Below are 24,610 nucleotides of genomic sequence, written 5' to 3'. Positions count from 1 at the left end.
TATATATATATATATATATATATATATATATATATATATAAAATGTATGAGATAAACAGTTTTATTAATGTTTTTATTATATATAATGCACACTTATTAAAGATGCAGAAAATAAATAAACAAATAATTTTTTAAAAATATATATAATTATAAAATACTACTAATGATATATCTTGATATATTATTGATGTTCAAGATTTCATTAGAACTCATTTTATATAATAAAAAATTATGGCATGCATAATACTTACTATCAAGTATTTTATAAATAATTAAACATAATGTATTGAGAATTAATCTAAACGTGCACTTTCATTTTTAAAAAATTAGTAAACTTATTTTTATGATATTAGTTTGTACTTTCACCAATTAAGTTATTCTGCAAAGTAGAATAATATAAAAATATTCTTAACTAATTGTAAACAGGGGACATAGTTAAAAAAAAACAAAAACACAAGAACAGGATTAATGAATGTCAAATAGTGTTTTTGACTTTAGACCTTTTGGATATACCATATTAAGACGGTGCAGCCAATATGTTTCCTTTAGCAGACATTCCATCTCAGAATCAGGTTTAACAGTAGGTTGGAAGGAAAAATCTTACACAATTTATTTTTATTTGTTATTTTTTATTTTTATTTTATTTTTTTAAATTTTTTAATTTTTTATTTTATTTGTTTATTTATTTTCTACATCTTTAATAAGTGTGCATTATACATAATATTAATAAAACTGTTTATCTCTATTTAGTCATACATTTTAGAGATAGTTATCAATAGAGATATATGTATCTTTAAGATCCAGTTTTATGTATTTTTATGTATTAAATATCATTAATCTATGCTGTATATGCATATCTCCATGTCAATTATTCGTTAACAGGTATAAAACAATTAGGTTAAAAATGTAAGCTATGACATCATCTTGTTTATGTCATATTGTTTTTTTCATTTATCACTTAGAAACAACATATTTAATGACGTAAGCAGTGATATTGAATTAAGTTTGAATTCAGTCTGATAAAGCATTAAAGTGAAACCAGTCACACATTCTATGTGTTGGTGTTGTTTATTTTATAATTGATGTGTGTGTGTGTGTGTATATATATATATATATATATATATATATATATATATGGATTAGCATTAACACAGATAATCTTCCCATTTTTTATCATTGTATGTGTATAGGTATGCATTGGGTTATAAAAGATTCTACCATAACTGGTACTCACATTGTTTTGTAGTATATATTTGTATCCAACACTAAAGTGTATGGTACGTTGATGATCATAATACGTTGTATTGGGATTCTCACTTCCCTAATTGTCATGGCAAATCATTACACTACTCTCGGTTAACTTTATTTTAATGTGTGTGTGTGTGTGTGTGTGTGTGTGTGTGTACATGTGTGTGTGAATAATGTAGTCTGTTTCGGTCAAGAGAGAGTTCTAAGTGAACATTTTTCTGGATGATATCAGATCACTGATGTTTTTTGTAATCTATATGTAAGGTTACTTAATCTGTACGAAGTACACATATTTTTCACCACTTCCTCTATTGATTATAAACATAATGCATTTCTAGCATGATGAATAATACTTTTATTGTGAAAATGGATAGCACAAACATAAAAATACCATCTGCCAACTGTTGCAGTCTTGGAGATCTTGAAAAATCTATAGGGATGTTTATGATTATCTTAGAAACAAATCAGTGTAATACATATTGCTTACAAGTTTCATATATTAGAGCACAGTGGGGTTGTGGATGTATTGTAAATTGTTACAAGTCCAACTCTTGAGGAGTTTATATTCTATTTAATAACAACTTTGAGTATGATATAAAAGAATGTAAAAAGGATACTGATGGTAATTTGATTGTATTAGATATTCAGACTAGTGAAAGGAACTTCACTTTAAATAATGTACATGGGCCAAAGAACAATCACCCAGATTTTACAATAATGCAAATGATATTATGGTATATATGAATATAAAATAGTCTGTTATTATATGTGGGGACTTTAACTTGGTTCGAGATCCAGAATTGTAGAACTGTAAATAGTTTATAGTATTAAATGTAGGATTAAAGAGATATACTTGGAGAAGAAAAGTCCTCTAAAACAAGCTAGAATGGATTCCTTTCTTGTGTCAGAATCTCTAATGCCATATGTAGGAAAAGTGACAATTGAACCAAGTTATAGGTGTGACCACTCCATGATAAGATTGTATTTGAATTTAATTTCAAAAGAGGTAAAGGTTTGTGGAAATTTAGTAACAGTTTACTGGTTGATAAAAACTGCAGACGAAATTAAAAAATTGCATGAAAAGAATAAAAGAATAAAATTACAGTATGCTGCAACTGTTTATGGTGGAAATATTGACAATGTATTGAATTCAGATCTAAGACTGAGTATATCAGATTCATTATTTCTAGATACATTGTTGATGGAAATCCATGGAAAAACTATTTCATATGGAAAGAAATGTAAATTAGAACAGGAAATATAACTTGTGCAGCAAATACAATCCATAGAGAATGGTTCCATAGGATCATATGATTCAGAAATATTGGAGTCTAAAAACAAAACGCTTGAAAGTTTGAGAAAAATAAAGCTTTGAGGAAGTATTATTAGATCCAGAGTAAAATGGATAGAAGAGGGTGAGAAACCAACCAGATACTTTTGCCACCTAGAAAACAGAAACTATGTGAATAAAATAATTACAAAATTAATTACAGATGAAAATGAAATTATTAGTGGTCAATTTGATATTCTAGGGGATGTGAAAGTGTATTTTGAGAGCCTCTATAATGAGGAAAAAGAGGTCAAGGATTTCGACTTAGAGGACCTTCTCAAAAACTATCAAATTCCTCGATTTAACCAACCAAGAGCAATCTTTAAGATTAAGACTAGAAAGCAATATTACCCAAATGGAAGTATTTGATTGTTTAAAAAGTATGAAAAAATAGCAATAGCCCAGAATCATATGGTTTCACAGCTGAAGTTTTTAATGTCTTTTGGAATGACATTTGGGAATTTGTAGTTAGAACAATTAATGAAGCTTATGAAACCGGATCATTCTCAACTGTTTCGAGGCAAAGTATTATAACTTGAATACCCAAAGAGGACAAACCTAAGCAGTACCTGAGGAACTGGCATCCAATTTATATAGTTAGTGCTGAATACAAACTAGCATCAGGATGTATTGCCAAAAGAATTAAGTTAGTACTAAATGAATCAATATCTGTCTCAGGATCAAACTGGTTTTGTAAAAGGAAGCTACATACATTGGTGAAAATACAAGGACCATATATGATATTATGCACATTACAGAAGAGTTACATATTCCAGATGTATTATGATTAATTGATTCTGAAAAAGCATTTGATTCAATTTCATGGAAATTTATTCTCAATGTTCTGACTTTTTATTTTTGGACCATGTATAAGATACTGGGCTAAAACATTTTAATGTTGCCAGTAGCTTCTCATGGGTCGGTGGTTCTTTCCGGGGTTTTCCCGGGTTCTTCCTCCACCATTAATACTGGCTGCCATGTATAGCCTATCGTGTGCTGAAAAATGGCGTTAAACCCAACAACAACAACAATATTTTAATGCAGTATCTCATCAGTAGTTTTACAAAATGGCTTTCTTTCAGAATTTTTCAAACTTTCCAGAGGTTCAATATCCCTATATCTCTTCTTATTATATGCAGCAATATTGTTTATACTATTAAGGAATAAAAAAATAAAAGGTATCAAGTTAAAGGAAACAGAATACTTACTGTCACAGTTTGCAAATGACACTACTTCAATTTTTGATGGCTCTTCTGAATCCTGATTTCTCTATTGAAGCATTGAGCTTCTTTGCAAGGATTTAGGACTGAAACTTAACATTGCCAAAACAAAAGCAATTTGGATAGGAAGCAGAGTTACAGTGCAGAAACATTTCATCACAGGTTAATTACAGTGGGTGACTGAATTTACATCATTGGGCATGAAGTTTTTGGTGCATTTGTATAAAATAGTGAAAATGATATTTGAAAATAAAAAAGAAATGACTAAAAATTGTTTAAACATTTGGAAAAAGCTATCTTTAGCACCAGTTGGTAAAATAGCAGTTCTGAAATCCTTAATATTTCCAAAGTTTAATCATTTGTTCATCTCATTATTGAATCCTCCACAAAATATTATCAGAGAATTAAATGAATTATTTTTCACCTTTATATGGTAATCAGAAGTGAACAAAGCTAAAAGAGAGGTTATGATTCAAACTTTTTCTGAAGGTGGCTTGACAATGACAGATAATTGATAAATTAGCTTTGAAAATAGCATGGATTCTTAGAGTTTTTCTGCCTCATAGATTTGAATATGAAATATGCGAGATTAGATACCTGTGTCTACTTAGGAGGTGAAAATGTAACGACCCTATCCAAAAAGACAACAAATGATTTTGGCATGATGTTTTACTGGTATGGAAGCTGTTACTAGATAAAATTATACCCCGGACAAGAGAAGATGTTATGAAAACAAGTTTATGGATGAATTCTCTTATAAGGGTGAACAAGGTACCCATTTTCTATAGGAAATGGTTTAAACATAATGTAATGTATATTGGTGATTGCTTGCAGATCAGGGAACTATGATCGACCTTGAAAGCTGCTTAAAAGCTAGATGTGGTCTTAATACGAATTTCCTTGCATTTTAAGGGATAATTCAGTGTGTGAAGCTTCTGTGTAAAAAGTTAGACTATTTATCCCTTTTCATTTAGAAATTGTATTTCATAACCAGAAAGAATGAAAAGACTATTAAAAATGATTTTTCAAAAAAGGATGTTAAACCAACTAGTGAAGATAAATGCAATGAAATTTTCAATCTGAATATGGATATATGGCCCAACATAAATGCTAAAGTTTTTTAAAATAACAAGAAACGCAAAACTGTAATGGTTTCAATTTCATGTTACTCATAGAATTTTACCAATGAATTCTTTTCTGTATAAATTTTTTTATCCAGTACTGATAACTGTACTTTTTATAAAAATGCCTGGAAGCAATACTGCATATGTTTTGGGAATATAATGTGATAAACATGTCTTTTCAGTTAGATTACATCACTTTGTAGGATTGCTTATATCACTGAAAAATGCAATTCCTTTTTTGCATGGAACAAAGTAAATAAGATAGCATTGGACCATGCTATATATCACAGTTAAAACATGATATGGAAGAAGGGATTTTATAAAAACTGACAAAGCAAAATCTGTATCTAATATTTTTAGGAATAAACAAGGATATAAGTGACACTAAGCATACTATGCACTCTAATAAGTACTGAACAATTTAGAACAGGATTCCAGGTACATTCTAAGCAGCTTGTGAGTCATGAAGTCTTTATTTACTTTTATTTTATTTCACATTGTAGAAATCAGAAAATATCCATATACAAAAAATAAATACGATAAAACAATAGTTTATTAATATGGTAACTGAACAAGAGCTGGTCATTGCAGCATGACATATTGCAGTGTGATACATGAAGATCTTGCCAATTTGTCTTTACATTTTTTTTAAGCATTGGGACATGTAAAAGGTAGCATTTTATGTGCATATTAAATAAGTATTTTTCATCTCCAAGATTTAGGATCATTATGGTATGTGTATTAAAATTTACAGGAAAACGATAATGTGGTTAAAGTCCTTCTGTGGCTTAGAATTTAATAGTGGCAATGGGGATAAAAACATATTGGTGTCTGTAACACTGGGAAAAGGAACAGATCAGAAAAATTGGGTGACTCAGTGAATGAAACGAAAAGCTCCACAGCTACATAGAAAAGTTGGACCTGTTTTTTGTGACAAACAGTGTCAGAGATGAAACACAAGTGGCAATATTTTTGTCCATCATGGGTGCATCATTTTATGGGATTTTCAGAAATCTGGTCCAGAAAAATTTATCCAAGAAAAAAATATTTAGTGATCAAGTGGCTGCCCTAAAGAATCACTTAAATCCAAAACCTTTGATAATATTGGAAAGGTTGAAATGTAACAGCTGACACCAGAGAAAGGGGTCAGTCTCTAACTACTTTGTTAATTTAAAGAAGAGTGCAGCCAGTTGTAAATTTGGTGCTTTTTCACCAGATGCACTGAGTGGTAGGTTAGTATGTGGATTAAGATCAGAAGTGATTTAAAAGAAACTGTTGTCAGAGGCTGAGTTTACCTTTGACCATGCTATATATCACAGTGGTTACAGAAATGGCACATAAGAACTCTTGTCTAATTAACAACAATTAGAATTAGACTATGAAGTGAACCATACCCAAACTGTTAAGAAGATAGTGCTTGAAGGCAACCCAAGGGCACATAGAAACAATCAAATAAGGAAAATTTCATTTTCATTGTGGAGATGCTCATAAAACAGAAAGTGTGCATTTAAATCAATCAGATGATATAATTATGGACACATTAGACATTTGGCCAGGACCATTTTGTGGGGGAATCAGACTTTAAAATTGAAATAGGACTTTTCTCTATGTATGTGACATCCAATAAAAAAAATCCAGTAAGAAATAATTTGTGACTTTGAAATTAGCAGAAAACATCAACATTTATGCAAGCAGTGGTCTGACACAGAAAATATCAACCAGAAAGTCATTGGAAGTTGCCTTCACCACATGTCCATCACAATTAAGCAGCTTTCCTTCCAATGACAGTAGAAGCTTGGAGATACCAGATGCTTCAATGGATATAGGTATTAGCACATATTTACTTGTGTACATGTTTTTTAGATTATGAAACTTTGATGTAATTCATTTGAATAGTGTGTTGGAAGAGAAAACACTGGCCTTTTTCAAATAGACTCATCTGTTTATTGTTTAAAAAAATTACCCATATTTTGAAGATTATGTTTTGTGTTTCACCTACATTTTTTACTTTATATACCTTTTAACCATTTTTGACAATTTCTTTATAACTTTCATTATCTAAGAACTACACAATTAACTTTAATGGATTTTTCTTGCCATTTTTTTTGCCCAGGGCCATTTAATGTTTTTGTAGTTAGGATAATCCAAGATAAGTACCCACTTGCTTAACAGTTATCATTTGTACCTGGCATTGCCCAACTGCTATTTTGTTCTCACTGCTTATAAATACGTCAGTCTATTAGGAAATATGCCTGTAACTGACTCCCAATATGAAAATAGGAAATAGGACACAATGTTTACAAAATATACAAGATATTCTGATTCAACTCATAACTTATTAACCTTATATATGTATATACACTGAATTTTACATTTCACTTTCACTTCACTGCTTTCAAAATTTTATTTTCAGCTCAAGTGGTCAAGGTTAAAGGACATTATATGGCTGCAATAACATTGTCTACGAAGAGAAAATAAAACACCTTGAAGAAGAAAATGAAAGTCTAAAGAAAGAGTTACTATTAAAAAGCAGTAATGCTTTGAAGGGTGAAGGTAATTGAAACACTTTTTGGCATGTCCATGACCATATAATGAAATGGATGTATTCTTTTCGTAGTTTTCCAAAACACTCATGCAAGTATGTATGTTCTTTCTCTTTTTTGACCAATACATATTATACCTTAAAAAAATGCTTCATCTCATTTGATTTTTTGTGCATTCTCTTTAATTTCATTCATTCAGAATGTGTGTCAACTGAAGTGATTTTTCACCATCACTTAGCTAGCAAGTATTTCCATTCTTGGTTACTTATATACCCGGTATGCATATAAACATGCATATCTTTACAAAAATAAACAAAAATTTAATTGAAAAATTATGGAATCAGACCATATTTTGCAAAAAGATGATGATCCACTTTTGTTTTTCCTATGCCCAGTAGGAAAACGACCATTATATACTGGTTCCATTTTCAAATCAGGCACATTTGCGGATCTGGCAGCTGAGAACTTTAATAGATAGATGGGAGAGGGAACATCAGGCCGCAGACCAGTATCCATCTGCAAATAATAGTTCATGCCGAATTCCAGACACATCTCTGGCCACTCTGGCCAATCAAGATTACTCATGGCCCCTGATGCAGGCTTACCTTCAGTCATTACCTTCTTCTGTTTATTCATCCCAGCAATTGCTGTCTTTAATGCAGGCATCCACACTGTCACAGTCTTCTGTACAGGCATCCCAGTGCTCAATGCTTCCAGTTCATTCACAAAACTTGAGTCACCCAATGTCATTGTCTCATTCCTTGTCTCCACTAAATGCCATCAACACGGGTACAAATGTAGCCAAGAGAATGGATATGGATGAATGTGATTTCTCACATTTCTTTCAAGAAGGAGAGGGACGGGTATGAATTCGTGGTTTAAGTAATAAAGCAGTAGTTTAAGTATTAAAACAAAAGGCCATTGGTATATAATTGTATTCCTACAACTGCAAAAGCACATTCATATGTCGGAGCTTCTAATCACATTCAGTATTTACCAACCTTCTGCAATTATTATTCTCATTGTTCTATTCATTTTCTTTAAAAGGCACAAGTCAGAGTTGTCAGGATTCATTTATAAAACCTGCAAGATGATTACTATTACACACTTGCCAGTTGCCACAAAGGCTGTTACAGGCATGCAGAATTCATAATCCAGTTGGGTAAATATTTTTTAAAGAATCAAGCTGATGGTAAAAACAACCTACATTTCATTGATCCTGTTAACTCATTTACATTCACTTAGGTTATAAGTGTTTTGGGCACTCTTTCATCAACCAAATATTTTCCCATCTAGTGCATTCTACAGATAAAAATGATTGGTTATGCTAAACTCAGATGTTCTTTTTCCAGAGTAAACATGCAGAGGGCACAATATTTTTATCAATGCAACAAAGTTGGCACTCATCAGGAAAAAATGCAAGAAAAGTGACGTAAGACTATGAAGGCATTGATGGATTACTACTTCACACCAGCTTTTCTTGCGCAGCATTCTGCCACAGAGGAGAAATCGGAAAAACCACCATTGCCTGGGGAGAATTTGAACCCAATAAAGGGTGTGTATAAAATTCTTCAAATTTCTAATGAAATACACATGATACATATGTAATTTAGACTAAAAATTTCCTCCCATAATTTGTAAAAAAAAATAAAAACATTGGAAAGTAGATTTTAAATTTCCATATGTATTGCAAATGTACATATTTTGGAAAAATTAATCATAGAAGTATAGGAGAAGCTCTCCAGAATCTGTTCCAGAAGTATTAAAAGTTTGGAATATACAAAGGTGAAGACGTGCAAGCATCTCAGCAATAATAGAATTTACATTTTGCTATTGAACTAAGGTAGCTCAATTGGTAAAGCATTAGACTCATAATTCAAGGGTTCATTTTCAGACTGACGGCCATTCAGCTGCCTAAGTAATGTGCTAAAAGTGCCATTGAAACCGAACAACAATTATGTGTTTAGCCATTGCCTTTTCAAGTAAATCTACACAAATTCCTCTTACAGAATGTCTCAAATGCCATGAAAAGACCCTAAAACACCAACTGGTACAAATTTTTCATTTCCATTTTCAGGTTTTATTTTTCAACATTTCAAGACGGAGACTGCTAGCCTAAATTCCATAATCAACAGGAAATGCCTAGATTCAAAGAGAAGAATCTCAAAATGAATATAAATTCTGTGCCAGACTGTATTTTTTCATACATTTGTTTTCTTTTCCTCATTTTAGAAATCTCCAAAAAACATGCATAATTTAATGCTCATCATCACTGGATTTTAATACATCCCTGAAAGTCTCTTTATAGGTGTTAAATGACAAGTTTTATGATGGGAAACTTTATTCTTTTTTTTACATTCTTGTTAAAAAATGTGTTTATTAAAATTACAAATCAAATGCTTATTGTTTTTTTTTTTTTATTGTGGCCATTTTGCTCACATGAGCAAGACCTTGCTCATTTGAGTAAGACCTTTCTCATGTGAGCAAGATCTTCACATAAGCAATTTCCCTGCTCATGCAATTGTCACATTTGCATACTTGCTCACGTGAGTTTATATTAACAATTCCTGCACACATGATTTTCATAGTTTTGTTTGAATCTATTGCTCATGTGAGTTCTACCTAATTTGCATGTTAAAATGCACATGAGACTAACCCGAGTTAGATCCTACATGAGAATCTCATGTGCAGAAGGGTAGGCAATTTTGGTATGGGGCGCCAGATTATCATACATTTACTTTGTATATACCTGTAATCTATTATAACTGCACTGACTTTATTTTTGATTATTCACTTATGGAGATTGTACCATTCAAAAGCTAAATAATGTTGAACACAAATCAGACACTTGCATATAGTTGTGCCAAAATGTTCAGTTATTTGTTTGTGTACACTTTTGTTAAATTATTAGTAAGACATTAAGATCTGATAAAATTGGAGATCATACACGGCATTTGTGATATATCATACCCTCTCCTTTCTCTCTTTACCATCCCACCAAATCAGGTTAAATAAAGATCTGCTCATATAATGTGTATGTTACAAGTTATATACAGATGTGAGAATGGCAGTGGAAGGCTACAGTTTTCCCTTTATTCTTTAGACTAACAAGCTTCAAATTACAACTTAGTCTCTCTCTCTCTCCATGTACAGAAAAAGTGTTTGTTCAGAATAAAATGTTGGGTAGAGAATGTTTTGTCAGCAGCAGCAACAGCAACAATTACAACACTACTAAATACTCGTACAAGAGAGGAGCTGACAGTATAAGTGATATCACATAACCAGTTATGTAATGTCTTTTGTGACATTCATATCCTTTAAAAGTGACATGTTATATAGTACTTGTATGCATGTTTTTATTTTGTAAAGATATTCTGTGTGTTCAGTTAAGATCATGAACACAGATTTGTACATTACCTATTGATGCTCATACATTATGCTAAAATCTGGTTCAAATGAAATTTGTACCATTGGAAATTTAAGCATTGAAAATAACAGGTGATTCCTGGAGACATAGTGTTGATTGGTCAAATTGCTGCAGTGTGCTATTTCAGATTGAAAAGTAATGATATTTGCATTATTTTTGATTGGTGGTTTATAGCAAAGTTAGCACTATTAATATCCTTCTTTTTCAGGCATCTCTGTTCTAAATGTACAGCCAATGCCACATTTGACATCAGTGGAGGTTGATCATTATTTGGGCCCTGGGGTGAGTATATTTGTACTAAAAAAAAGCCGTTAACTTTGCATTACATGTCAGCACAATATTACTGTGTTTACTTAATTCACATATTGCATGCTTGTGAAACTGGCAAACATATTAAATGGCCAAAAAGGAATTACAACTATGTCTCTCCCATCATGGGTGGCAGACATATTGGTATTGTGCTGTCCATCTATCTAACATCTGTCACTATTGTCAGCAAGATAACTCATGCCAAACCAGACTAAATTATCCATCTGTCTATCTGTCTATCTATCTGTCTGTCTGTCTGTCTGTATGTCTATCTGTGTGTGTATGACAGAATATTGCAAGAAAGCAAGAAAATATATAATTTTGATTTTGTTGCATTGATCAAGAAGATAAGGTCCTAATATATACAAATCTGTTTACATATGTGACCTTATTGGATAACATTCATGTCTTCTGTTAAGGACTTGGTTAATTTGGATAAACAACTGCTATATGAGGGAGAAAGTTTATGAAAATTTATTCAGTAAAAGGAAGCCCATGAGAGGAATGAAAAAACAATGGAAAGTGAAGCCAAAAGAGTAAAAATGGAATTAGAAAGGGAAGCACAAGAGAAATAAAATGGCTTTAGAAACAGAAGCTGAGGAAAGAAATGTTGAAATGGCAAAGTAACTTGAACAGGAATAAAGGAGTTACAAAATAAAAAGAGGCCATTAGAAATGGTAGCTGAGGAAATAAGGTATAATTAGAAAAGTTGTTGTTGTTGTAGGGTTTAACATCATTTTTCAGCACATGATAAGCTGTATATGGCAGCCAGTATTAATGGTGGAGGAAGAACTCGGGGAAAACCCCGGAAATAACCACCGACCCATGAGAAGCTACAGGCAAGCTTACTCACATACCCACATTAGCTGAATCCGAGACTCGAACACACACAGACAGGTGAGATGGCAGTGATCCATAACAGAGAGCGCTTTAGACCACTCGGGGCCCTCTAATTAGAAAATTAAAACATGTCATTAGAAAGGGAAGCTGAGGAAAGAAGGGTAAAAGTAGACAAGCAGGCAAGATTGGAGATTAGAGGCAGAGGAGAGAAATAATCAAAGAGGATATGATAGACAAGTAGAGTTATTACTGCTAGTAAAAGAGAACAGGACTGACATGGATAGTTAACTCCATTGGTTTAAGCAACATGCCACAAATCAGAAGTGGAGACGAGAAGATCAAGCTGTGCATCTTAGTGCTTTATTAAAAAGTAATGTGCTGGATGTATACTAGCCACTCCATAGAGACAATGTGCTTGATTATGACACTTTGAGAGATGAACTTCTGAAAAGTTATGAGCTGACTGAATAGGGTTTTCACAAAAAATTCGGGAACAGTAAACTGGAGAAGGGGGACATCTTTGGCCAATTCCTTGTAGAACAGTGAATTATTTCCAATGATAGATTGAATGCAGTATTAAATACAGAAGACATTTGAAGGGTTCATTGATTTTTTGCTGAGAGATCAATTGTTAGTTTCAGTTGCTCAGGAATCTAACCAGTTTCTGAAAAAGAAAGTCTTTCAAATGTTCAAGATATGGCTAAGCAAATAGATTACTTTGCCAAGGCTCATGGTGGAACCCAGAACATGGTGTTAAAAAAGTATAAGTCTGGAGACCAGTCTATGGGACCAATGCCAAGAGAGTCCGTAAAATCAGCTGATGCATGTATGTCGGGTAAGGATATGGATCATCAGGGTATACAATGCTATAGATGTAACAAATAAGGTCCTAAACATGCAAAATGTCTTAAAAGGAAGGGACCTTTACATAGCCGTTGATATAGAGAGTTGACTCCAATACACTAGGTCAAACATGGTATTCAATCACTTGATACATGTTTTTCCCTGAAGCAGGGGTACGAGTTGTCATGTATATTGTTGGCTTTTCTTTACGATTATATGTTATATACATTTGTATTTTGTACTTGATTTTGTCCAGAATCAAGTTTATTGTTTACCAGAACAGGGACATTTATTTTGTAAACAGAATATATTGCTTAAATGTTCTCAGTGAAGTGGATTAAATGTTCAGATCATCATTAATGTAAATGTGTTTATCTGAACTTGAGTTCAAAGATACAGTCTTGATTCTGACCCTGGAATCTTCTAGAATGGAAAATTGCATTAAATGACAGTATTTTCAGAAAATGTGTAACTGCTACTTAGGTCAAGTACAGGTGTAAATAATCTTGTTTTTCTAAAATTTCCTCATTTTCGCAGTAACATCTGGAGCAGAATCATTCATATTATGTTCAGTTTTTGATTTGTTTATTCAAATTATTATCATTGATAGTTTTGGACTCAAACATTAATTGGGAATTATAGCAAATTCAGACAAGAACAATTCAGATTATATTATTGTGATATCTCAAAATACTATTTGCACATCATCACAAACCAGGCACTGGCACATTAGCACTATGGAGACTACATGTGTATCAACACATTTAGTACTGGAATTAATTTGGAATACCAACGGATTTCAATTGGAACTTCATACACTTAGACTTGTGACAGAACTTTAAGAAATATTTCAGATTGAATTCACAATACTCTGAGTTCTTTTTGATATTTCACTTTGTATTCTAAGGAAATAAATTATCTGTTAAACTTGTTTATTTGTGCTCTTTTCTGTTAATATGCTTGAGACCATAGAGTCATAACAGAAAATTAGGGGCTCATTTTCTCAGTCACAAGTATTTTAATTTCAGATATTTGAGAAATTTATAGTAAATCCAACAAGCTTTCAGAATGTCATCTAAAATAGAGAACTTTATTTTAAATCCTAGCTAGGAAGGGTTAGAGATTTTGAAAAAGGCTGAAGTCTACACTTCACTGTCAGTACAACAAAGTGCTGATTATGATGTAGTTATGGAATGCATCTTGAAAGGTTAAGAGCTGGTGCCTGAAGCATATTGGCAGAAGTTTAGGAACTGTAAAAAAGAAACTGGACAGACTTGTGTTGAATTTGCTAAAGAAAAAGAGCAATTCTTTGATAGTTGGTGCTCAAGAATGTTAATACCATACCCTCAGAAAACTAGTATTAATTGAAAAGTTAAAGAATTGCACCCGCAGTAATGGCAAGTCCTACCTTGATGAGCATAATGTCAGTACATTAGAAAATGCTACTCGTACAGCTGAGGTTATTCCTTGACTGACACAAATTCTTCTGTCAGTAAGTCTTCCACTTTGCATATTTTTGGTACAAAGCCATTCCAGTCACATATGAGCACTTCCAGATCTTAATCTGGCACAAGTTTTAGGAATTAAGTTTCTGATAAGACAAATCAGAAATCATTATCTCCTCCTACTTGGACCAGTTGTTAGAAGAAAGGGTGCATGATTTCCAATTGCTACAGATTGAAAATAAGCAACAAAATCAAGATAGATCTATTCCAGTGCCTTAATTCTAAGTGGTCAAGGTCACAGTAATGTATTGAAAATAATACATTTGTTGGGTCTAACAAACCCCAGTCTGATTTTATTATGGAGAATTATGAACCACTCACGAAAGGTTCTATATCACTAATTGGTGATTTTGCCAATCCTGTCCCAAATAAAATTATATATGATACAGGAATTTCTCAGAATCTTTGATTATCAGGTATTTTTCCTTTATCTGAGAAGTCTTCTAATAAAAGTCTTCATATTCAGGGAGTAGAGTGCTGCATTTTTGTGATCCTCTTCATTGTGTAATTTTAGCATTGGTCTTTAGGACCCAAGAAAGTCGGTGCAGTGACATCTTAACCCATCAAGGATTTTCAGTATTTTACTAGTCACAGACCTAGTGGGAGATAAGATTGTGGTTAATCCACTTGTAACAGACATTGCTTGGATCAGAAAGCCAATCCTAATAAAAACAGAATCCCTGATTTTTACCCAGTTTGTGGAGTTGCTAGAGTCGTGGTAAAGAAAGCTCTCGAGAATGATGTTAAGAAATTATTCCTTTAGCTGACACATGTATTGGTCAGGCTTTTAAAGAGGCCACTTTTTTTACTGGTATGGATAAGTGAAGAGCTATTGACTACCCTGCTCCTCTTTTTACTATACATTCTCTTTATTCTAATCAAGGCGATAAATGACACTCATTGTCGAAAAGGGACAAGATCCTGAGATCACCCATTAGTTTCAGAGGGCTATTAGCAGAACTAAAGCCATAACTGTTTGTTATTTTATTAAATATGGGGACATTGTGAGGCAATGGAGACCACCTGAGGTACCCGCTGGTTATGATTGGTCATTGAGCTATCAGATTGTTGTTCCTAAGTCATACAGGCAGAAATGTTTTAGTTTAGCCCATGAAACTCCTTTGGCTGGAAATTCAGGGGTCTATAAGACTTATCTCAAGATTCAGAATCATTTTTATTGGCCGAAAATTTAGTGATGTTGTAAATACTAAAATTCTTGTCACTTATCAAATGGTTATCAGAAGATAAGCAAGGCTTGTCTGCAGCCTCTTCCTTTAATGAACCATTTAGCAGAATAATGATAGAATGTCGGTCCCATACCTAAAACCAAGTCAGGCAATCAACACTTATTGACCATAAAGTGTGTGTCCACAAGATTTCCAGAGGCAATTCCTTTGAAAAATATTACAGCTATAACCATAAGTAAAAGCTTTAATAAAGTTTTTTTATTGCAATTTGGCCCAAATATGTCCAGTCTGACCAAGGGTAAAATTTTATTTCTGAAATTTTCCAGCAACTTATGTATGAATTAGGCATCCAGCAATTTATGTATTCTGCCTAACAGCTTGAAAGCCAATGGGCTTCAGAAAGATTTCATTAAAATTGGAAAAATATGATTCAGTTGTACTGCTTTGATACTGGAAAAAATTGGGACCTATGGTGTTCATTTACTCTTGTTTGCTGTTAGAAAATCTGTTCAAAATTCATTAAGATTTAGTCCTTTTCAACTAATTTTTGAACATACTGTCCATGGACCATTGAAGCTATTAAAAGAGAAACTTCTTTCAACTGATGTTTCAAAAATTAATCTTCTTCACTGTTTCTTATTTCAAATATAAGTTGTCAAAGGCTTGTGAAGTTGCAAGAATTACTCTCCTTTCTACTCCATCAAAAATGAAATTAAGGTATGTCAAAAATACAAAGGAAAGGAGTGTTCAGCCTGGTGACAGTTCTGGCTGTGTCTGTATGTTGGATTTTTACATAGCTTTAACGATTTTTCAGTCTTATTGCTACGATGTGTGCAGTGTGGTAGATTATATTGATGTCCAGCACTGGGGCATCATGTCATTGAGATGTAGCATCATGTCCCACCCAGTCACATTATCCAGACACCAGAACAACCAGTCCTAACACTAACCTCTTAATGCTGAGCACCTAGCGAGGCAGCTGTTAGTATCATTTTTATAAGTCTTTGGTATGATTTAGCCAGGGTTTTAACCAGTGACCTCCTGTATCAGAGGCAGATGTTCTAAACACTAGGCTACTCGAGTGGTCGAGTTCTGGCTCTGATGCCCGTACCTACAAATCCTCTTCAGGCTAAATGCATGTATTATGGTCCTTAGGCAATTGAAAAGAAATTAAGTGTCTTAAATTATTTATAGTCCTGGGAGGCAAAAACAAAAATAACTTTGCCATATAAATATGTTAAAGGAGTATGTTGATAGAGATAGTCATGTTTAATTTTTAAATCATGTAGTCCAATGAGTTGTACTTGTCCCACAATGTGAGGATTTAAATAATGGAATGCAATTGGACTGTAGTTATTTTGGAGTGACTAATCTTTGGAATTCTGAAATATTTGAATAATCTGGATCAGAAGCTTTCACATCTGCTTCAACAAGAGAAAAGAGTGGACTAAAACAGCTATTATTTGAATATGAGCAGTTGTTTCCAGATGCTCCTACACAAACAAAGAAAATCTGCTATGATGTTGAAATTGTAGATTCCATACCTGTATAACAGGATCTGTACAGGATGAACCCTCTCTAACAGGAAAGTTTGAAAAAAGAAATTCAGTATTTGCTGGAGAATTATTTTGGGAGAACCAAGTAAATGAATAGGGTTTACCATGTATTCTTGTGCCAAGACTAGATATTACTGATTCTCACATTGTATTCTAGAGATATAAATATATGTATTATTTTAATTCTCACTTTGTATTCTAGAGATTTAAATATATTTGGCTTTTTTTAATTCTCACTTTGTATTCTAGAGATATGAATATATTTATTTACAGAACTTGGTTTTTGCTTTTTTCTGTTATTTAGTTTAAGATAATGTAGTCTTAACACAACCATGACAGGTAATGGTTGGTGCAGTTCAAAAGTCATATGGAGAAATGAGTTAATCCATAGAGTTTACCACACCAAAGGGCAAGAAATATTAGATATTGGTTGTGCCTCAGAAATACAGATCCCATGCACTTAGGGTGTTGCATGAGTTTAACATGGTAGGTCACCTGCAGAGTGCTAGCTGAGTTCTGCTGGCCTGATGTTGATACAACATCACACAGCTTTGTCTGTCTTGAGACGTATTCCAGAAAACTGTATCCAAGGGAAGGGTCACACAAGTTCCCCTGGGACTGATGCCGTTAATAGACATGCCATTTAAATGAGTGTTGGTGGATAATATAGGACCAATACAACCTGTAACTGATAAGAAAAACAGGTATATTCTTATCCTTGTAGATTATGCAACCAGGTACCCTGAAGTTGTAGCATTGCCAAGTTTTGAAATAGAACAGATGGCCAAAACATTGATTGATATGTTTAACAGGGTATGGATGCCAGAAGAAATCCTTTCGGATTGTGGAGCCCAATTCAGTTTCGACCTTATGAGTGAGAATATTAGACTGTTCTCCACCAAGCAGCTGATTATGACACCATAACATTCAGTGGTTGAGAAAGTTAATGGTACACTGAAACAGATGTTGCAATGAATGTGTGCAGAACGACTGCAAGACTGGGACCATTTTTTGAATGCAGTTCTGTTCATGTATCTAGAAGTACCACCAGAAATTCTGGGTTTATCACCCTTAGATTTTTTTCTATGGCAGGACAATTCAAGGTCCTATCAGTATCCTATGTGAACTTTGGATAAATATTGGCACAGACAGTGAAGTAAAAGCTACTTACCAGTCTCGTGCTGGACTTGAAAGTACTTGTCTGATGGCACATGACAATTATGGCAAATTGGCCATAAGTGTGCAAAGTACTACAATTGCAGAATGCAAAATAGAAAATTCATTGTTGGAGAGCACTAATGCTCCTTCCTACTACCACAAACAAGTTATTAGTTCAATGGAAATATCTCAATGAGGTCAAGGAGGCTAAAATGACATTGATTAAAAGATTGACATGAATGGCAAGTTGGTGCATATATTTCATGCCAGTATGCTTAATCAATTTGTCAAGAGACCTATAGACGGTGTAGAAAAGGGGTTTGAACTGCAGTTGTTCAGGATCATGCAGTAGATCCTGAAATAGAACTTCCCCCAGAATGTGCCAACAGAAAAGGGGTAAAACAAATAAATGTGAGTGCAGATTTTATCAAAGATCAATGTCATCTGCTCAACACTGTCTTAGGAGAATACATGGATGTTTTCACTGACAGACCAGGTTGTATGACATTTGTGGAACTAAAAAATTCAGTTGAAAATATCTGATTCATTTAGGGTTAAAGGTTATCCAGTATCCTTTAATGCACGAGAGGCGGTGGGTAAAGAAGTAATATGCTGGACAAGGGAGTGTCACCCATGGTCCTAGTCAGGAAAAACATGGGACAAGCTATTTTTGTAGCGACTTTCTTCAGTTGAATAATATCACGGTATTTGGTGTTGAACCAGTGCCAGATATGGATCGCCTATTTGTGAAGTTGTCAGGTCACCAATACATTTCATAATAGGATATTGGCAGGTACCCATCGTTGAAGAGTCCAATGCACTTACAGCATTTGTGACCCAGATGGGGGGCTATACCAGTCAAAGGTAATGTCATTTGGATTAGTAGGTGTCAGTGCCTCTTGTTGCCACTTTATGCACAAATTACTAAAAGGTTTGGTAATTGTTGATAGCTTTGAGAACAACATTTTTGTGTACATGTAACGGTCATGCTGGAATGTTTTAAACGATTCCACAAAGTGAACTTGTTCGTTTCTAGGTTTTGTAGGGATTTTATAGGAAGTTTATACCAAATTGTCTGGCTGTAGTGTGGGCAATTGGAAAATTTCCGGCATATCTTCTGGGGACAGATTTCATTCGCAAAAGCCACCACCAACCCCTGCTGTATTTAAGCAAGGCTAAGGTCACTAATGCTTGATTGATGCAACACTATAACCTTATCATTTTCAGGTAGAGGAAATAGTTGAAAATGTTGAGGTGCAGACTACTCGACTAAGCATGATTGGACAATCTCATATTTTTTCGTTGTCTTGTTTTTGCAAATCAAGAATTGTAACAACTACTTTCTTTTATTAACTTTTATTCCTATTCAGTAAAAAGAGTCTAGTTTCATCTTGCTTTTTGTGTTATTGTGTGTAAGGCAGTTCATTATAAGAGTAAACGTGTTGTATATTTTTTATCCATTTCATTGTTACATTAATATTCATGGTGATAGTTTTGAGACTTGCCTACTTCATATAACACTTCTTCACATACATTGTGTTTGGTATTTTCTCTTGATGCAAACTCTATTTGTTTCTATCCCGTTACAATATAATGTCACCTTATATTTTTATATGCACATTTTGGAAATTGTGTTTGTTGTTTTTACAAAATGCTTATAAGCACTTTATTAAAAAAATTACGTGAGGTAGACCGATTAAATTTGATGTACATATTTGAACATGTATTTTTTCATAAAGACATGACCCAGCTACATTTTCAGTCTATTATAAGAAAATTTTCAGTCTATTATAAGCAAATTAATTTTCAGTCTATCATAAGCAAACTTAAATTTTACACACATTTTTTTTAAAATTTTGACTTAAATTGGTCAATTTTTTTGTACAAGCTGTTTAAGCCCAAAAAATCAAATTGATTTTAAAGGTCATATTTGCATTGTTATGTAGATGATCTAATTGGATTTTCAGACCATTTTTGCAATTTTTCAATTCTCAACGGATTTTGTATGTGTGTGTGTGAACAAAATACTTTATTTTAGTCTAAAACCTTGCAAGCAGAATTAATCAATAATCACCTGAGTTAGATAGATGAAATTTGTCTTTTTAGCCTTGTCATGGAGATGAGATGTTTTGATCTTAGCCCATTGTAACATTTTTTTCTCTTATTTTTAACTGGTTGTATTTGGAACTGTTTTTAAAAAAAACTTGTTCAGATGATCAAGTGAAAATCACTTGAGATAGACAAATAAAATTTATTGACATATTTGCATTCTTATGCGTATATACTGCTTATACTTTTGCTACAAAAATGAAGTTTGGCATGAGCACTTATAGGCTAATATAGATGATTTGATTAGATTTTTATGTGTTTGTATTAAATTTTAAAAATCTTCAACCTTTTCAAAATCTTTTGGATTTTTAATTTTTGGTCTGGTGTTCATTACAAACAAATCATTTTCTTTTTTTTTCGTCTTGCTTCAAATATACTGCTGTGAATTTTTAAAACTACGGAGTCATGTATGAAAGATCCAGACAATGTAGCTTACAGTAAATATGCATTACTTGTTTCCACCATTAACATGTGAACCTTTTTATCTAATTCCAGAATGACGAAGAGATGAGACACTTCCACAGTACTCTACTACACTTCTGCACAAGCTCTTCTGAAGAATGAAGGCAGAACTAGATTTTAAGTGAAAGAAGGACAAAAAAAGCAAGCACAAGTGACAGTTTTTAATGTGGTGTTAGTAACTACAGTTCTCTTAAATTGCTCTATTTAAATGTGCAGACCTGAGTTGGATGCTTCTTCATATCTTCAGATATCAAGATAACATGTATGGGACAGAGTTACTTGCTGTCCTGGAACAACTTAGGTCATTATCATACTAGTGCTGAAATGAATACCTGATTTTATTATTTGAATATCAGTTGCCTGTATACAGTTATATATTTGAATATTCGCTGTGTACACATTCACGTATAACTTGTACAACAAATATCTGAAATACCAGTTGAATTTAATATTTACCATAAAGTATTTTTATTCAAATATTAACTTCATCATTATCATGCAACATTGTTTGGTTGAATTTATACTCCACAGCTGGCGTAATTCTGTCTATTTTATGAAAAACATTCTCAGTGCAAAAACTGGTAAAATTAAATGTGAGGGGTTATTCCCAATGATATAATTAGGATGAAACTTTATTCTTCAGTTCTTAGGCAATGAACACAATTAAAAGTCATAAAGAAAACAAAAGCAGCTTGTGTTTTTTTATAAGGTATTTCCTTTTTGTGAAACTTGCAGAGGGAACAGAATCTATTCAGTGGAGCAGTTTGTATTTAATCTGTTGTCTCCATATTTAATCACCTCATAAATGACATTGGCATTGTTCAAGTACATTGTAAGACAGAATAAAAAACTGACCAGTGAAACCTTGAACACCTAAAGTACCATGGGAGCTCAAATTTAATTGAAAATTTTGGTTTGTTTGAAATATTTAGGTCACCAGTAAAACCGATGCATTGCTAAAAGTTCTTCACTATTAACATGGCTAATTGATGGTTAAACAATAATCAACAAAAGAGAGACACAGACACAGAAATGATGGATGTAGAGAAAGTAAGATAGGGAAATGAGATTATGGATGAAACATATCAGGCCATCATTGAGAAACAGATTAGTCGTTGTTGTTGTGGGGTTTAATGCCATTTTTCAGCACACGATAGGCTATGCATGGCGGCCAGTATTAATGGTGGAGGAAGAACCCGGGAAGAACCACTGACCCACAAGAAGCTACTGGCAAGCTTTCTCACATGCCCACATTGGCCGAATCCTAGACTCAAACCCATGCAGACAGAGGTGAGATGGCAGTGATCTGTAACGGAGAGCACTTTAGACCACTCGGCCACTCGGGGCCCCAAGAGAAACAGATTAGTAATTTGGCATCTACTCTATGGTTTGTATGTACAAGGAGTACTTTTCTCTTTTTTTTCTGAAACTTTTTCAGTTAAAGATAACATTGGATTTTATGCAATAGAACCCCAACACTTGTAATCACCTTCATAGCAGTATGTAAATTAATGTGCATAGGATAACATCAAATTTTATTTTTATAGCATTTACACATTACTTCCTATTATTGTATTGCTACATCTTTTCCTGACACCAGTCCTAGCAATGCAATAATATCAGATAAGTATTACATAATTAGAATCAGTTTTATTACAAGAAAAACCTACATTTTCAAAACAATCTTGTCTTTTTAATGATGAGTTATCTCCCAGTAGACCTTAATTGCATTGGTCAGCTAATTTTGTGGATTAACTTGGATGTGAATCATTCCACTCCGTTCTCCTAGTTGTATTCATTATAAAGAATCTGTGTGCTGATTGGAATTTGGCCCAAGCTTTGAGCGTTATAGTATTCAAGTGATGCTGAAGTTTTGAAAGTAATGAATATGAAAAATTTGGAGACTTAAGCCATGACCAAGCTTGTGTTTTTACTGATACCAGGCATCTGAGTGATTAAAGTTCTTCACTGTTATTGAAGTATTACTGCATTTTGTCAGATTTATAATATATTGCTCGACTTCATTATATGTAGGGATTTACCATATTGTTTTTGATTCATGGTGTATACTCTTTAAAATCTTTTATTGAAAATATATGCATTTATCAAAATGACTGTTGTGATATACCAAATAAATCCTGTGATAAAATTGCTTTCGTGATATTTTAATGAATTATAAGTAGCATTTACGTATATTCCTATCTTTTAATGCTGATTTGTTTTTGTTTTTAATGGATTTGTTTGTGATTTTTAGACATAAAATCTTGATGGATTGTCATAATTATAGAGATAAAAATACTAATTAGCTGGGCACAGTTACCTTGTAATGGTCAGTGTTTGAATTAGTCAGCATTTATTTGCTGTTTTATTAACAAATATATTACAAAGAAATTATCGTGGAAATTGGGAAATAAGGACAAAGCTCTTAAATAAATACTGTTCCCTTAATAAAAAGCAGAGATGCTGAAAGGGCAAATGAGTGCACAAATCATGCAATCATTATGAATTTGCACACTTGTAAAGCAGTGATGCATGAGAACCCCTGCAGATTAGTTTAAAGTCTGCATATAAAAATGCACAGTATAGAATTTTAATGTCTGTTAAGATAAACTTCATAATTAAGAATCTAAACAAATTTTTTAAAGTAAGATAATTTTGTCCTCCGATTTACTAAACAAATTTTATTTCTCAGTAAGACAAATTAAAAGTCCATCCACTTAAACTTGCTCCTTATAAAAAATAATTCTGCAGACCATATTTTTGAAACTCTGAAGCTGAAATGGATTTGGGCTAATTTTGGCATTTTAGATGATTTACATTATAGAATGTCTCTTTGGAATTAAACATGGGTTAATGTTCTCTGCACATATCCAGAATTCTTCAACTTTCAACACAACATTTCAGTGGCAAAGTACTTGCTCTTTCTCTCTCTCTCTCATGTTTGTTGTCACTTTCCACACCAGTTTCATATGAGAACCCATTGTCAAATATTCAGTCTAAAATATTGTTGCCCACCTCAACTATAATTCATCAACGGTAGTTGCTGTGAAATGCCCATAAGCTGTTCGTTGTTGCTTCTGGTACACTCCCATTATCCCCAAAAGGAAAAGTGGCCATTGAACCACATGATGACTGCATATTGGACCGTCCAGCCTAGTTTTCAACGACAGAGTTGAATAATACAGAGGTTGCCATCCGCCGCCCTGCATAAAATAATCCACTTGATGTAGCAGTGCAAGCCAATACAAGTCAAAATACAAAGGATGTTCAGGTCTCGCCATGTATGTAACCCAGTGTGTTCCAGGTACTGTTGTTGAAACTAGGTTAGCAATTCCAATTTCCATCATATGGGGAACCATCGAGGTAAGTTCATTCTGTGAAAAGATCCCTTATAAATATTTGACTTTTTCATCGTGATTAAATCAAAATTAGTACATGGATGCATGAAAAGCATTCCTTTCATTGACAGTGAGGCCACAACTGAAGACCACTTCCACTCAGGATCCTTTGACTCCAGATTACCTGAAGGCCTTTCTTTTCTATACGTCCTTCCATCACCTTTTTCAGAACCATCTCAGCTGCCAACAAAGTTTCAAATAAACACCAGTTTGCATTTCATTGCGACTGAGATATTTTTGAGTTGGCCTTGGCTCAGCATGGCATGTTTATGCAGATGTGCCATTTTATTTGAAAACATTTCAAGTTAAGTTATGATCCAATGAATTTTCCAATGGGGCATTAATGGGCCT

General features: G+C 33.3%; 1 protein-coding gene across 1 annotated transcript in view; it reads left to right on the top strand.

Annotated features, from left to right (window-relative positions):
* LOC149797412 (minichromosome maintenance domain-containing protein 2-like) overlaps positions 1-21,618 on the top strand; it is a 144,396-nt gene extending 122,778 nt beyond the window's left edge. The window contains exons 20-21 of the mRNA XM_089962202.1: positions 11,101-11,174; positions 20,895-21,618. Coding sequence (XP_089818328.1) covers positions 11,101-11,174; positions 20,895-20,963 — 143 coding nt within the window. The 3' untranslated portion in view covers positions 20,964-21,618. The remainder of the gene's footprint in view (positions 1-11,100; positions 11,175-20,894) is intronic.
* The last annotated feature ends 2,992 nt before the right edge of the window (positions 21,619-24,610 follow it).

The sequence above is a fragment of the Sinohyriopsis cumingii genome, chromosome 6 (genome assembly GCF_028554795.1).
Source record: "Sinohyriopsis cumingii isolate HCF-2022 chromosome 6, ASM2855479v2, whole genome shotgun sequence".
NCBI classification, from domain to species: Eukaryota; Metazoa; Mollusca; class Bivalvia; order Unionida; family Unionidae; genus Sinohyriopsis; species Sinohyriopsis cumingii.
This window is presented reverse-complemented; position numbering and strand designations above follow the sequence as displayed.